A 17,164-nucleotide genomic window follows, 5' to 3' on the forward strand; every position below is an offset into this window, starting at 1 on the left:
CAAAAGCAGTCTTAAGTCGCTGGGGTATATTTGTAGCAATAGCCAACAATACATTGTATGGGTCAAAATTATAGATGTTTCTTTTATGCCAAAAATCATTAGGATATTAAGTAAAGATCATGTCCCATGAAGATATTTTGTAAATTTCCTACCGTAAATAAATCAAAACTTAATTTTTGATTAGTAATATGCATTGCTAAGAAGCGACGGTCATGCATTAGATGCAGCCGCAGGAACACGGTTCTGACCTGAATGTAAGATTTGTTAGGATTGTAGAATAAGCCTTTAAGTAGGGCATATTGTGAGGTTTGCGAGAGTAAGCCCAGTGTAGGACAGACCGGTGCGACCGTTCATACTGTAACTGTACTAGGGCTGCACGATTAATCGCATGCGATGTTTAACGTGCATCTTATCAGTAAAGCCGGTTCTGTAATCAGCGGTAAATCTCCATCACCTGCGTGCTTTCACATTGAGCAGCATTAACTACACAGAGCCGTTGTTCGATGTTTTGTGCAGCTCGTCAGTGAACAACGGCTCTGTGTAGTTAATGCTGCTCAATGTGAAAGCCCGCAGGTGATGGAGATTTACCGCTGATTACAGAACCGGCTTTCTGACAAGATGCACGTTAAATATCGCATGAGATTAATCGTGCAGCCCTAAACTGTACTATATAATATCGTGGAAGATAGATTTACATCAGCTATTTTACAACACTTTAAAGGGTCTTAAAAAGTCTTAATTTGCCCTTACACAAATTACAGCCTTAAAAAGGTCCTAAATTAGAGCAGATTCTTAAAATCATGGCATTAAATGTTACATGCACTGCAAAAAGTATTTTGTCTTGTTTTCTAAACATCTTTAAATCAAGATAGATTTACTGGAGATGCTAAATGAGAATAAGAAAAATTATTTTTAGTATGATTGTTTTGACTTTGCAAAACAGCAATGCCTTACCGCACAATTTAATCTGACAAATAACGTGATAATTTAATATGACACTGACTAAGGTTTATGTATGGTGTTTTTGAAGAGATCTGAACTCTTCACACGCTCCTGTGCACACAAACTCACACAGTCTGTAAAAGCAGAAATGAGTTCGCTCAACGAATGAGAGGCAGCAGAAGAATCCGGTGTTTCTGTCCCTTCAAGCGTCTGCTGCTGTAGTTGAAATGTCAGAGAGAGAGAGAGAGGCCGATTAAAAAAGCACACTCACTGGTAAAGTAGTCACTGGGGAAATTGAGAGTATTAATATGACACTGCTTTCAGCCTCGTCCTGACCTGGTTTTCCTTCTCCCGCTGGGGGAACCGCAGCACTTCTACGGTTCAGTGTTCAGACGCTAATGGGAGCTAAATATTAGATGACTGCACTTCCCATCAGAGCGCTTCATGAGGCTCATCAGTGTGATCGGACAGGTCTTCATGAGGTCATGTGACGCTGAGGTCACTCCCGTCCGGTCCGGTTCGGTCCGCTGATTCACCCGCTTCCTGGATCCTGTTCTCTAGTCAGCAGTCTGGACTACATTTGGGTTTATTCCACTTCACATGTAAACATGCTGAAGAGACACTGCTGTACTGTGAGGAGGAACTCCATTATTGCATTTCCTGTGGCCGGTTGAATACACTTAGGCTCTATGTTAAGACTATCTCTAAATAAATAGTCTTTCTTAAAGAAAAAAATTAGATGACTAACTTGTAACTGGCCACTTAAGTAAATGCAAATATTGGTTGCTAGGCTGTTGTTAAGGGGATCTGGGTTGTTCTGGGTGGTTGCTAGGCTGTGTTGGGTGGTTCTGGGTGTTCTAGGCAGTTTCTAGGGTGTTGCTAGGTTGTTCTGGGTGGTTGCTAGGGTGTTGCCAGGCTGTTCTGGGTGGTTGCTAGGCTGTGTTGGGTGGTTCTGGGTGTTCTAGGCAGTTTCTAGGGTGTTGCTAGGTTGTTCTGGGTGGTTGCTAGGGTGTTGCCAGGCTGTTCTGGGTGGTTGCTAGGCTGTGTTGGGTGGTTCTGGGTGTTCTAGGCAGTTTCTAGGGTGTTGCTAGGCTGTTCTGGGTGGTTGCTAGGGTGTTGCTAGGTTGTTCTGGGTGGCTGCTAGGGTGTTGCTAGGGTGTTCTGTGTGGTTGCTAGACCGTGTTGTGTGGTTCTGGGTGTTCTAGGCAGTTTCTAGGGTGTTGCTAGGCTGTTCTGGGTGGTTGCTAGGGGTGTTGCTAGGTTGTTCTGGGTGGCTGCTAGGATGTGTTGGGTGGTTCTGGGTGCTCTAGGCAGTTTCTAGGGTGTTGCTAGGCTGTTCTGTGTGGTTGCTAGGCTATGTTGGGTGGTTCTGGGTGCTCTAGGCAGTTTCTAGGGTGTTGCTAGGCTGTTCTGGGTGGTTGCTAGGGCGTTGCCAAGCAACTGTGATATTCCGGCTGGTTGCTAGGTGGTAGCTAGGATATTGATAGTTGTTAATAATAATAGTTTTAAATGTAAAGTCCCTGTCAAGCAAACATGCGCTTGAGGCTGCAGTCGCTGTGTGTCTGTATAGACTTCACCCGTGCAATAACTAGTCTCTCAGCGCTTCACCCGTGCAATAACTAGTCTCTCAGCGCTTCACATGTGCAATAACTAGTCTCTCAGCCGTCACCCGTGCAATAACTAGTCTTGTTGCTAGGCTGTTCTGAGTAGTTGTTGGGGTGCTCTGGGTTTCTACAGTGTTTTCTTCCTGTCTAAGAACTGAATGCTACTCAGGGTTCTCTCTCTTGTTAATCAATCAATTTACATAATTTTTCCAGTCGTTCATGATTGACTAAATATGGGTTAAGGATCGGGATTATAAAAAAAAATTTTTTTGCTTCTATAAAACTAGAAAATATGCATACTCATTGTAAAAACTTTTCCAGGTCTAGAAATCACACTTTTAAAATCAGGATTCCTCATATATTCAGGTTCTTCTATCTGGTTGTTGAAGGGATGAATTAAAATAAGAAACATCTTGATTTTTAGTTGTTTGGGCTGATTTTAATGCCTGTCTTGTGTGATTTTAAATAATTTAAAGCACTAGGAGGACTAGCACGAGTGATGACTGACTTCACTTTCTGCCGTTGCACAGGATGATTGTGTGTTCTGGGTTTCAGGGCTCCGCTTGCGTCCGGTTTAAGAGCGTGGCCCCCCGTCAAACACATCTTTGATTGACTAAATATGGGTTAAGGATCGGGATTATAAAAAAAATTTTTTTTGCTTATATAAAACTAGAAAATATGCATACTCATTGTAAAAACTTTTCCCGGTCTAGAAATCACACTTTTAAAATCAGGATTCCTCATATATTCAGGTTCTTCTATCTGGTTGTTGAAGGGATGAATTAAAGAAACATCTTGATTTTTAGTTGTTTGGGCTGATTTTAATGCCTGTCTTGTGTGATTTTAAATAATTTAAAGCACTAGGAGGACTAGCACAAGTGATGACTGACTTCACTTTCTGCCGTTGCACAGGATGATTGTGTGTTCTGGGTTTCAGGGCTCAGTTTGCGTCCGGTTTAAGAGCGTGGCCCCCCGTCAAACACATCTTTGTCATCGGTGCTCCTCTGCGCTGACCTGAGGCTCTCAGATGAGCGGATTACTGGAGCGCAGCAGGAGCCTGATAACTGACACCAGGGGCCCCAGCGCCTCCTCACGGGCCCCTGGCCCTCAATGCCGAGTGTGTGTGGCGCTGATCTCCTCGATCGCAGATAGCATCTCAATCACTGCAGTCGTTTGCATGAATGAAGTGTGTGAATCTGCGGCGGGGGCTGGCGTGTTTTGATCGTTGCGTGCCGTGTTTGCAGCGCTGGCTAATAGCGCGTGAGTAGATGCGGAGCGCCTGTGTTTGATCGCCCGCAGAGTTTCAGGCACTCAGCTGGAATATTTGCTTCAGTGGCTTTCTAGAGAGCATCTCTCAGCCTTCCTGTGCGTGTATCGAGCCTCTGAAGACACAGTGTGCGTGAGAGCATTTCTGAGCGCTTGATGGTCAGAAAATGCATCGCTGCTCCAAGCTCATCTGTCACTTTAAAGTTTGAAAGGCCGTAAACCAATAAAAGTGCCATCAGCCGTGAGCGTATGTGGGTGTCATCTACAGCGCTTCATACAATACAGCTTCTTTCAAAGACGCTCCGCATTAATAAACAACAACAGAATCAGTGATTCAAACTTCAAAAATGAGGCAAATCCACTGTAAATTAGCTGCAGCAAGAGTAACAGTAACACTGTCGATATTACTACATCTGACACTGTGCATGTAAAATTCAACTGATACAGAATTATTCATCTCATTCATCTCTCACAAAAACTTATACTGGATTACTTAATAATAGACTTTAATATATATTTCATATAAAAAAACATTTTGAACGTATTGAGTTTCCATCAGAAATTACTATAAGAAATAGTGGTCACTTTATTTTTAGGTCCAATTCTCACTATTAATTAACTACGGCGTTTCCCTCAGTAAACTCCTAATTACTGTTTATTAATAGTTAGTAAGGCAGTTGTTAGGATTAGGAATGTAGAATATGATCATTCAGAATATATGCTAGTAATATGCACACTAGTTACAGTTTTTTTTTGTGTGTGTGTATTGTGTGTGTATTGTGTGTGTGTGAGTGTGTGTGTGAGTGTGTGTGTGAGTGTGTGTTCATCCATATCAAGGTGAGAAGAATCCCTAATGCTTTGGGAGGCACTCAAACTGCCCAGAGCACACTAGAGATTACCCACAATCAGGGATGGCCTGGGAGTAAAAAACGGCCCTGGATTTTCCCCCAAATAGGCCTTGCCTACAACTACAAACAGCCGCTACTATCTCACAGTTTTACAGCAGTCAGTGTATTGCATTTATGCCAAAAACCCATGGTGATTGAAATAAATGTATTATTGTATGAATTAAAATACTTGAAATATACATAAAAAGAGCAGAACGCAAAAATGTATATTATGCATAACGATAAACATAAAATTAGAATGTAGAAACCAGAAACAACAGAACTATTCTACAATTTTGAGTATTCATATGTCTTTGTGTGTGTGTGTGTGTGTGTGTGCGCGCGCGCGTGTGTTTGTGCGTGCGTGTGTTTAGTGTGTGTGTGTGAGAGAGGTCTGGCCGTCCGTTGTTCTCATTGTTCAACATTTAGCTTAGTTATCGCTCTTTATTCTGTCTGATGTGTGTGATCTTGCAGTCTAAGAGATGAAGTGCTGTTTACTAGCACTAGTGTTGATAGTCATGCGATTAAAGCTCTAACAGCCCGTTCTTTACTTTACTGTAAAAGACAGATTTATTTCTACTCACATTAAACTGTGCTGTCTGAGAGACCCGTGCTGGACTGATCTGGACTGATGCGGTCTGGAGGAGGGAGTCATTATTCTCAATGACAGAAATAAGATCCTGTGTAATTGACCTTTGACCTTCCTCTCTGGTTACCGTGGTAACTGGCCGACATCACCACACTCATCTCGCATTGGCTTTATCTTTTGGCTGTATGTCAGCGTTTGCTCTCTTGGCTGTGTTGAGGTGCATTATGGGATCATCAGCAGGTTGTACTTCCTCCGTTCATTATCGAGTGCATTAGACTCTGATGGGCTCCTGGCTCAGGGATCGTCCCGTATGGATTGTTGGCAGGTCTGGGTTTGTGTTTCCAGAAGAGCGGGGCGGATCGATGCACTGGGAGCGCCGGATGGGAAACACAGAGTGCTTCGGAATGTCTGTGAGACAGAACGGAGCCGAACGGCCCCTCGTTTCTCTCCAGGCTACGGGTACATTTACCCAACCGGAGCTATCGCCTGTATGGACAGAACAAAACACAGCGGTGAAATCAATACGTCGATACGCTACCTGTGAGCAGTGTTGGGCAAGTTACTCTGAAAATATAATCAAATTACTGATTACTGATTGCTCCTTTTAAAAGTAATCACGTTACTGTTCTGATTACTTAATTTCAAAAGTAATTAGTTACATTACTAGTTACGTTACTTTTTTCTCCATGAAATTTATGAAATCCCAGCATACACGCTCCCGATAAATATTTATTAAAGCATCAACATTCACAGAACACTTAACTAATTAACTAAAGCAAGCTGCTGCGTGCATGGTTTGGCAGAATACCAGCAAAGAGCGCTGCATTTATAATCTCTAAAAGACATCTCAGTTCATCGCAATCTCACAAATCTCTGTTATAACGCAATAAATATATGCATAATGAATGTTTCATAATGTCTACAATTCGTGTGTTATAATGAGAGCTTCGTGAGCACGCAGATTTCAGCACTGCATTGCTCAATGATGCAAACACGTGTTATAGCTTAAATAGAAACTCTGCATATGCTTGCACCTGTTAATCTCGCAGCTCAAGTGTGTGACGTGTGTCAGAGGCTCTTCCTCTCGAAACAGACTGAAGGAACATAAAAACATGTTTATAGCAGCTACAGGAATAACAACACACGGTTGAATGCAGGACACAGACGTTTGACGGAAGCTCTAGCGCCCCCTTCAGTCCTGCGCTTTGATGATTTCAGTAGTGTTTCAATAGAGGTTGATTCAATGGATGGACAGCAGGAAGTGATGTCGCTGCCCTCCCGCTCAGAGATTCTGCCCGTGGTTCTGTATTATAGACAGAAAAGCGGCATGACAGGCCGTCAGGGGCTTATGGGATATCGTCCTGACAGAGGTCACGTCCCCTCATTCACAAACAATTCATATCTCACCCATCAGCCTCCTGTCTGTCCTGTTTCTCTTTCCTGCATTTATTCATGATTTTAGTCATGTGATTCAGTGCAGACACAGTACAATGTGAGTGTGTGTTCACTGCATACACCGCCTTATACACTTACACACTGTGTGTTTATATACATATAGATAGATATATAGGTATATATTATGCTGACACCATCATCACCCGTTTGTATGAGCTCTAATTAACTCTCTTATTGTGTTATTGATGGTGTTCCCATAATGCCCTGCTCCCGTCTCATGAACTCACTGTGACAGCAGCTGAATAAAAAGCGAGTGTGTGGAGGATGCTGATGGGAAGGTGGATGTGCAGCATCTGTAGATGAACTGACAGACAGATGAACCGTGTGTGTTCAGACTCTAGAGACGCGTGGCTGTGCTGCGTCTTCATCAGGAGTGTGTGTGTTTGGAGAAGCTGCTTCACATCATTATACAGAGTCACAGGAAGTACAGAGTCAGTGCAGGTGAATGAACGAGAGCTGCTGCTGGGTAATTAGCTGTCATCAATAACAGCCTCTCTCTCTCTCTCTCTCTCTGTGTGTGCTCTGTTTCTGAGGTCCATTAAGCTTTGAGTTTTTTGGACCCAAATAAGCCTGCAGGGCCTGATAAGTTGGAACCATTTTATCTAAAGCTAGCAGCTGATTTTACTGCTGAACTGTTGGACTTATTTATTTAATCTTTCTATTTCCCAATGTGAAATCCCAAAGATTTGGAAGTCTGCTTTTGTTTCTCCTCTTTTCAAAGGGACAGAGCTAGGAAAAAAGGGTTTTGGATATAATGCGTCTTTGGCTTGGAATAATCTACAAAACATCTTAAAGTTTACCATGCTTCTGTCATTAAATCGGTTTAAGCTACTTTTAACAAATGATGTGTTTTATCCTCTGGTAAATTGTTGTTGTGATCTTTGATTTGTGTTTTTGATGGAAACTTGCACCCATCTTACTTGTCTGTCCGTTTTTCTAATACAGACTTGCGCTATAAACTTCGCTCAAATGATCTGTTATATTTCAAAGTTCCTCGGGTTCAAACAGAGCTAGGAAAAAAGGGTTTTGGATATAATGCGTCTTTGGCTTGGAATAATCTACAAAACATCTTAAAGTTTACCATGCTTCTGTCATTAAATCGGTTTAAGCTACTTTTAACAAATGATGTGTTTTATCCTCTGGTAAATTGTTGTTGTGGTCTTTGATTTCTGTTTTTGATGGAAACTTGCATATTTATGTTACTTGTTGCTGGTTTCTTGGCCAGGTCACTCTTGTAAAAGAGATTTTAATTAGAAATTAATTTAATTAATTAATAAATAATATAAATTATTAATTAAATTAATTTTTTAACCTGGTTAAATAAAGCAATGAAATGTGTGTGTGTTTGTGTGTGTGAGTGTATTATAGTGTGTGAGTGTTGTGTGTGAATTTGTGTGAGTGTGTTATAGTGTGTGTGTGTGTGTATGTGTGTGTGTGTGTGTGTGTGAGAGAGTGTGTGTGAGTGTGTTATAGTGTGCGTCTGTGCGTGTTTGTGTGTGTGTGAGTGTAAGAGAGTGTGTCTGTGCGTGTGTGTGTGTGCGTGTGTGAGTGTATGCGTGTGTGTGTGTGAGTGTATGTGTGCGTGTGAGCGTGTGAGTGTGTTATAGTGTGTGTCTGTGCGTGTTTGTGTGTGTGTGAGTGTAAGAGAGTGTGTCTGTGCGTGTGTGTGTGTGCGTGTGTGAGTGTATGCGTGTGTGTGTGTGAGTGTATGTGTGCGTGTGAGCGTGTGAGTGTGTTATAGTGTGTGTCTGTGCGTGTTTGTGTGTGTGTGAGTGTAAGAGAGTGTGTCTGTGCGTGTGTGTGTGTGCGTGTGTGAGTGTATGCGTGTGTGTGTGTGAGTGTATGTGTGCGTGTGAGCGTGTGAGTGTGTTATAGTGTGTGTCTGTGCGTGTTTGTGTGTGTGTGAGTGTAAGAGAGTGTGTCTGTGCGTGTGTGTGTGTGCGTGTGTGAGTGTATGCGTGTGTGTGTGTGAGTGTATGTGTGCGTGTGTGTGTGTGTGTGTGAGTGTATGCGTGTGTGTGTGTGAGTGTATGTGTGCGTGTGTGTGTGTGTGTGTGTGTGAGTGTATATGTGCGTGTGAGTGTGTTATAGTGTGTGTCTGTGTGCGTCTGTGCGTGTGTGTGTATTATAGTGTGTGAGAGTGTGTTGTGTGTGTGAATTTCTGTGAGTGTGTCAGAGTGTGTGTTTGTGTGTGTTTGGGTACAGATTTGTTTCTATAAGTGAATAAATCTGACTTTAATAAATCTTTAATAAATCATAACTCAAGTCACATAATTGAATTATAATTAGATCTATATAAAAACAATATGTCAGTTGTATTTGTAATTTGTAGTTCATTTAATTTACATCTGTTGATCTGAAGCAAACGTCTCAAAACCGAATATGAAATGAATAGCAGAACATTCTGTGAACGCTACAAACAAGCAGCTTTTGAATGTTTTTAATATTAATAAGCTCATCATCAGCATAATGTCATTCCCAGCGTCCTCTCTGTTGTGTGTGAAGAGCAGCAGCTGAGCGCTAATGCAGATTAATCCGTTCTCTGATGAGACAGCAGGACTCTGAGGGTCTGTGAGGGTCTTCAGCACAGATAGAGCTGAATGTGTCAAGTGAGTCTGATGATAGACTTTATGCAGGGCGATGTGAGTGTCACGTGACCTTCTGTGGACTGAATTCTCTGCATTTGAATGTCCTGCATCTCATCACTGTCCCATCATCTCTTCAGGTGTTCAGGACACTGATCGTGATCATCAATAGATTTACTGTTGTTTTAGTGCCATTAAAGGGATAGTTCACCCAAAAATGAAAATTAGCCGATGATTTACTCGCCCTCCAGCCATCCTAGGTGTACATGACCTTTTTCTTTCAGACGAATCCAATCGAAGTTATATAAAAAAATATCCTGGCTCTTCCAAGCTTTATAATGGCAGTGAATGGGTGTTATTTTTCAATAGTCCAAAAGAAGTCCAATAAAGTGCATCCATCCATCATAAAAAGTGTCTCACACGGCTCCGGGGGGTGAATAGAGGCCTCCTGAAGCGAATCGATGTGTTTGTGTAAGAAACATATCCATATTTAAAACTTTATAAACCATAATCTCTAGCTTCCGCTAACTGTCGTACGCGCGTTCATTCCGGCGGATGACGTAAGCGTAGCGTAAGCTCTGGTGAGAATATGCTCGTCTCGCGAGAACCGACGTTTGTTTACAGGAGCAAAGGAAGCAAAATTTCCTCACTTTAGCAAAGTCTCCTCTCGGCTTATATCGAAATCCTCCCACATTTTTCTTTACAAATCCTCGTTTTGTGCTTTATTGGACTTCTTTTGGACTATTAAAAAAATAACACCCATTCACTGCCATTATAAAGCTCGGAAGAGCCACATTTTTAAATATAACTCAGATTGGATTCGTTTCGATTTCTGTTTTATATTTTCTCTTATATTTATGTTATATTCTGTTTTTTTATTTTCCTATTTTAATTTCAGTGAAAGTTTTAGTAATTATGAACAGAAGCTGGAAGATCATCATAAACACATGAATGATGACGGTACACACAGTGAACAATAACGTCTTTATGCGTCGTCTCTGAAGGGCCCCGGGCCCCAGATGTGTCGTGGGTAATGAGGCAGTAACGGGAGATTCTGGGTGGCCACACATTTACTGTAATGCAGCTCTTAATGGTTGAAAAGCTTTAGTGGTGTCTCGGCATTTTACCACATTTTTACCGCGTTGTTGTGATTACGGCTAGTCACGGATCCCACACGTGACGAGAGACGCTTCATTTGTGGAGACGGACGGATGGATGTGAACGGGTGAAGCGGCTCTTGATGAAAACACGTCCCTCATGACAGAACTCAACGCTCGTTTAGGAGTTTAATGAGGACGAGCCTGTTTCAACCTGACTTTCATTCCCTGCTCTTCTTACGGTTCACTTCTGAGGAGTAAATGAATATAAAGTTAAAATGAAATGAAATGAGAAAAGTTGCTTTGGAAACTGGCTGTTTTTTTTAATATTTCATTTGATTTCAGTTAACATTTATTTTGTTTCAAGTAACAAAAACGTTTTTAATGGTTTTTAGTTTTAGTTCATTATAATAACTCTGCTCTGATGTCAGGTCATGTGACATGCAGGTAAAAATATTTTAAGATAAAATATTAAATTTTGTGTGTGCGTTTCATTTTGATTGTTTTTATGTTAAAATTATATATTTATTTTAATTTTACATCTGGTCAATTTCGATCAACTCATAAACCCCAGTTTGAGAAACCTTGATCTGTATTAGACTATATTACACATGTTTATAGAAAAGTGATTGAAAAAAATATATATTGAAAACATACACTACCAGACAAAAGTTATTCCAGTCTTCAGTGTCACATGATCTTCAGAAATCATTCTAATATGCTGATTTGCTGCTGAAGAAACATGTATTATTATTATTATTATTATGTTGAAAACAACAGAGTAGAATTGTTTCAGGTTTCTTTGATGAATCGAAAGTTCAGAAGAACAGCATTTATCTGAAATAGAAATCATTTGTAACATTATCACTTTATCATCACTTTTGATCAATTTAAAGCATCCTTGCTAAATAAAAATATTAATTTCTATAATTTCTTTCCCAAAAAAACTATTATACTGACTCCAAGCTTTTGAATGTAGAGTGTATAATGTTACAAAAGCTTTTTATTTCAGATAAATCTTTCTATTCATCAAAGAATCCTGAAAAAAATGTAATAATAATCAGAACAATAATAATAAATGTTTCTTGAGCAGCAAATCAGCATATTAGAATGATTTCTGAAGATCATGTGACACTGAAGACTGGAGTAATGATGCTGAAATTTCTAATCAAATAAATGCAGGCTTGGTGAGCAGAAGAGAAATCTTAAAAAAAAACATTAATAAAATCTTACTGTTCAAAAACTTTTGACTGTTAGTGTAAATGTAGTAACGTTACATTTTTTCTTTTATTTTAAAAACTTGTTACAATAATTTTTAATTTATGTAAATTGTAGTATATAAATGTAAAGGTATTATTTTAGGCACAATATAGTGTTACTCCAGATGTTAATTAATAATTCCTGATGTAATTCCAATGACGATCAGTGATGAATCCTAGAGTGCATTTGTGATTGATTATCATTATAACGGATCAGTCCGTGAGTTTGTCTTTCATAACAGCAGAAGGCCCACAGAGAGAGGAAGCAGACGGGATGCTGGTTGCCATGTCAACGTCACTGTACTGTACTGTACTGTACTGGAGTGCAGCTTCAGCAGATTGATCCTCATCTCAGCGTTTGAGAGCTGCAGGACGATTACAGTCATAGGACTGGAGCTGATGTTTGACCCGAGTTCAGATGAGTTAGCACTCATTCAAGTCAAATCATCACTGCTCCTCCACCAGTTCCCCGGTGTCTGGATGTTCCTGTGAAGTCAATGAAAACATAATTCTCTCACCGTTTAATGATCCTTGTGCTGCTCTGAACCCGTATGACTTTATTCGTTTCACAGCGCCGTTGTTTCAGGTTGATATCTCTGCGGTTTGTAAATATGTGAGAACATTCTGGTGTCATTTGTTTCTCAGGAACCTGCTGTCTGTCTCCTCATGTGTTCAGTAAAGCAGCTGTGTTTCCTCCAGTGCTTCCAGTGAAGCATCGTCTGCTGTCCTGATCATTTCTGATGTCATTTCATAGTATTTTACTGTTTGTCGAGATGAAATTAAATGCTTTAAAGTTTCAAAAAGACACAGATGTTCCATAAAAGTATGATTAAAAAAGCAAGCATAAATGTGGAAGATGAGCTTCTCTGTGTCTGTACTGATCTTCAGACACGGACGGGTGATTCGTCTGGTCTGAATCTGACTGAAGCTCTTCTGCATTATTCTGCCTGAAGCTTTTCTTCCACATACCTTAATAATGTATGGAAGCTTTTAGTGGCCCACTTTAAGAGCATCATTGGATTACAGAAAAAGATACAACAAATAAAACGTCTTTGACATTCGATACAGACACTTGATGTGTGTTGACATGTAAGACGCTCCGTTTTACACGTGATGTGACACTCTTGTCAGTTCATGCAGCTGAAGACCTCAGTGCTTAAATAACCCAGAAACAAGCGCTGAACTAAGCCAGGAACAATCACTTAACTAACCTGGAACCTACCGCTTAACCAACCCGGAAACAAGTGTTTAACTAACAATCACAATCACTTAACTAACCTGGAAACAAGCCTTAACTCACCCAGAAACAAGTGCTTAACCAACCCGGAAACAAGCGTTTAACTACCCGGAAACAAGCGTTTAACTAACCCGGAAACAATAGCTTAACCAATCCGGAAACAAGCGCTTAACTAACCCAGGAACAATCACTTAACTAACCTGTAAACGAGCGCTTAACTAACCCAAAAACAATCACTTAACCAATCCGGAAACAAATGCTTAACTAACCCAGGAACAATCACTTAACTAACCTGTAAACGAGCGCTTAACTAACCCAAAAACAATCACTTAACCAATCCGGAAACAAATGCTTAACTAACCCAGGAACAATCACTTAACTAACCTGGAAACAAGCGCTTAACTGACCCGGAAACAAGCGCTTAACCGACCCGGAAACAAGCGCTTAACCGACCCGGAAACAAGCGCTTAACTAACCACCCACAACCATAACGGCACAAATAGTGATGTTCTTACTCAGTATCAGTGTCATTTTAGTGTCATTGAGATACTAATATGTTTTTTTAGAGTTTTATAATATTTTTAATTAGGTTTTATTTTGATATTTTCTGCTTTCATATTAACTGTAAAGTTGTAGTAATTTTGTTGTTTTTGTCTTTTTTAATCCGTTTTTGTTGTTTTTAAATGTCTATATAATTTATATATATTTATAGAATGCATTTCACCTCTGCTCTAGCTTGTTTACCCGGAAACAAGCGCATAACTGACCCGGAAACAAGCGCTTAACTGACCCGGAAACAAGCACTTAACTGACCCGGAAACAAGCGCTTAACCGACCTGGAAACAAATGCTTAACCGACCCGGAAACAAGCGCTTAACTAACCACCCACAACCATAACGGCACAAATAGTGATGTTCTTACTCAGTATCAGTGTCATTTTAGTGTCATTGAGATACTAATATGTTTTTTTAGAGTTTTATAATATTTTTAATTAGGTTTTATTTTGATATTTTCTGCTTTCATATTAACTGTAAAGTTGTAGTAATTTTGTTGTTTTTGTCTTTTTTTAATCAGTTTTTGTTGTTTTTAAATGTCTATATAATTTATATATATTTATAGAATGCATTTCTCCTCTGCTCTAGCTTGTTTACTAATCTAGTTTTTACTAATCCTGTCATTGTGTTTTATGAATGCTGTGATTCTCTGACAAATTGCTTGTGATATTTCTTTATTTGTAAGTTGCTTGGATAAAAGTGCTGAATGAATATATGTAGATGTAAGACTGAGCACATCAAACTCACTGTATCCCAGCATGTATGATGTGATGTGATGACTGCTGACGGGATTGATGTGATGTGATGAGGTCTGTAGATGAGCTCAGAGCTTCTGATGATGATGAAGAAGGTTGTGTTTGTGTTGGCAGTGCTGAAGCTCACGCATCTCACTGCATCATTAATGAATGCAAACATGCTGTTCTACATTGTTTGATTTGTCTTGTCGGAGACATTCATTCGTCTGTTGTGAGTCTGAAGTGTCTCAGTGTTTTGTTCAGTAGTTTGATTGGTTCTCTGTGTTTCTCTCAGTCTTCATCATCCAGGCGTCTTCGCTTCAGTTCTCCGAAGAGCCCCAGTCTCAGGATGCGTTACACGGCCGCAGTGCAATCCTGCGCTGTGAGCTCAGCGGCCCGGCGGACATGCGGTTCTGGTGGACGCAGGACGGCCGGCGTGTGGACGACTCGGACTGGCGCTTTCAGGAGGGCAGTAACCTGAAGTTCACCGCGGTGGACCGTCACGCAGACACGGGCAGCTTCCAGTGTGTGGCGTCCAGCAGCTCCACCGGAGAGACCGTGAGCTCCGCCAGCGCCTCCTTCAACATCAAATGTGAGCAGAGCTTCAGCTGCGAGTGTGTGTGTCTCTGGAAACGAGACGTCACGGCTCTTCAGAAGTCACATTTCAAATCATCTTTCTGTCATTCCCTCTCTCTCTCTCTCTCAGTCAAATTTTAGTCATGCTGCATAATGGTTAACAATTAATGCACAATTACTTTGCTCAAAATTATAATCACAACTACTGAACAGATTTATTTCTAGATTTTTCTTCTCTTTTTTGTTGAAGAAAATAGAGATACGGAGAGTTTTTGTTTTTTATTTTAGTGATGGTTGTGGATGTTGTTGTGTGTCCTCAGGGCTGGAGAGGGGGCCGGTCACCATGAATGAACCCGCCTCAGAGGCGGAGCTAGAGGAGGCTGAGCGAATCGTGCTGCAGTGTCACATTGATGGACATCCACGGTGAGTCCAGCCTCGGATTGGACAGTTAAGATGAGTTTGATCCTCACACAGAACACCTGGAATATAATGCCATATGAACTGTGAATCATGTAGATTACTATTTGTGACGAGTGGGGGCGGGGCCGAGAGCCGTGGGAACGGAGCGAGGCCGGTGGAGTAATTGATAATGAGCGACACCTGCACCACTCACCGGTCTCGAGTCTCACGGTGGAGCTCCGGAAGGATAAAAAGGAGGAGTGACGACAGTGCAAGACGAGAGAGGACCAGGCCTGGACTTTATTTTGTGTTTTGGTTTTGTTTGTGCGCGACAGTCGTCCGCGAGGGGCTGTCGCACTGTTTTGTGTTTATTTTATTAAAGTTTTGTTTAAATGTCCGCCGGTTCCCGCCTCCTTCTTCCCGTGACTACGAACTTTGTTACAGGGCTGTCGCGCTATTTTGTGTTTATTTTATTATTAAAGTTTCCTTTGAATGTTCGCCGGTTCCCGCCTCCTTCCATCGTTCCAGCACCACCGCCTCGGGCAGCCACCAACGGCCTCTCCGCTTGTTCCTGCTGCCCGATCTCCTCAGCACCGCAATCCCCCTCAGCAGCGAGGGCTCTCTGACAGCGTGTCCCTCCTGTCACACTGTTGATGACACGAAATACAAAAATGCTAAAAGGTAATTGCGACTTTATATCTCACAATTCTGAGTTTATATTTTGCAATTCTGACTTTTTTCACAATTCTGTGTTTATATCTTGCAACTCTAACTTTTTGTTCTGGCAATTCTGAATTTATATCTTGCAAAATCAGAATTGTGAGATAAAAAGTATTGTTTTATTCCATGGCAGAAACTGTCTTCTATAGGTTACAGACGTGCTTCTGATCATACTCTGCTGACTGTCGCTGTGTGAAAAGATGTTTCTGACCTGTACAGGCCGAGCAGTAAATGGTTCAAAGATGGAGATCAGCTGGACAGAAAGGACAGGATCCTCATGCTGACCAACCTCAGCACAGGCGATTCTGGGATATACTCCTGCTGTGCTCAAAATGCTGCAGGAAAAGTGTGCAGTAACCACAACATCACCCTCAATATCATCGGTAAGATTATTAGAGGTAAACAGACACAAGCTCAGGTTCTTCTAGATTAGATTCGTCCTTTAGATTCTATTAGAGTTTCAGAGTGAGCATGTTTAGTTTAAGTTTTTAGATGTGTGAGAAGACGTGCCGTCTATGTAGACTGCATGAGCGTGTCATTGATGCCCAGGCATGCAGGTTTTATTGTGTGTGTTCTGTAATGTTTGTCACCTCATGTGCGCAGCTAAACAGAAATGTCTGAAGCGTAACCCAACACCTCGGTCGGCCTGCCCATCAGCCACCTGTGCTGCTTACGCACACACCTGCAGACAGAATAAAAGCTCTGCTGAAGAATAAAGAGATCAGCTAGAGCATGAAAATTACAAATGAAAGGAGAGAGCGAGAGGAGCGAGGATAAAGAGCTTTAGCAGAAGAATACTGGGCGGCAGTGAGAGTGAGAGTTTACACACACAGACAGACCTGAACATGTCTGTCTGATCCTAGAGCGTGTCTGTCTGATCTACAGTATGTCTGATCTAGAGCGTGTCTGTCTGATCTAGAGTGTGTCTGTCTGATCCTAGAGCTTGGCTATCTGATCTAGAGCGTGTCTGTGTGATCCTAGAGCATGTCTATCTGATCTACAGCGTGTCTATCTGATCTAGAGCGTGTCTGTCTGATCCTAGAGCGTGGCTATCTGATCCTAGAGCGCGTCTGTCTGATCCTAGAGCGCGTCTATATGATCTAGAGTGTTTCTGTCTGATCCTAGAGCGCGTCTGTCTGATCCTAGAGCGCGTCTATCTGATCTAGAGCGCGTCTATCTGATCTAGAGCGCGTCTATCTGATCTAGAGCGCGTCTGTCTGATCTAGAGCGCGTCTGTCTGATCCTAGAGCGTGTCGGTCT

General features: G+C 41.4%; 1 protein-coding gene across 2 annotated transcripts in view; it reads left to right on the forward strand.

The window, feature by feature from the left end:
- The window catches only part of LOC107672348 (inactive tyrosine-protein kinase 7-like), a 42,547-nt gene that overhangs the window by 12,528 nt on the left and 12,855 nt on the right, over positions 1-17,164 (forward strand). For both annotated transcript variants that reach the window (XM_016465501.1, XM_016465502.1), the window contains exons 2-4: positions 14,505-14,801; positions 15,106-15,208; positions 16,124-16,287. In XM_016465501.1, the coding sequence (XP_016320987.1) occupies positions 14,505-14,801; positions 15,106-15,208; positions 16,124-16,287 (564 nt within the window). The remainder of the gene's footprint in view (positions 1-14,504; positions 14,802-15,105; positions 15,209-16,123; positions 16,288-17,164) is intronic.

Source organism: Sinocyclocheilus anshuiensis, unplaced genomic scaffold, assembly GCF_001515605.1.
Source record: "Sinocyclocheilus anshuiensis isolate Anshui unplaced genomic scaffold, SAMN03320099.WGS_v1.1 scaffold92, whole genome shotgun sequence".
Taxonomy (NCBI): Eukaryota; Metazoa; Chordata; class Actinopteri; order Cypriniformes; family Cyprinidae; genus Sinocyclocheilus; species Sinocyclocheilus anshuiensis.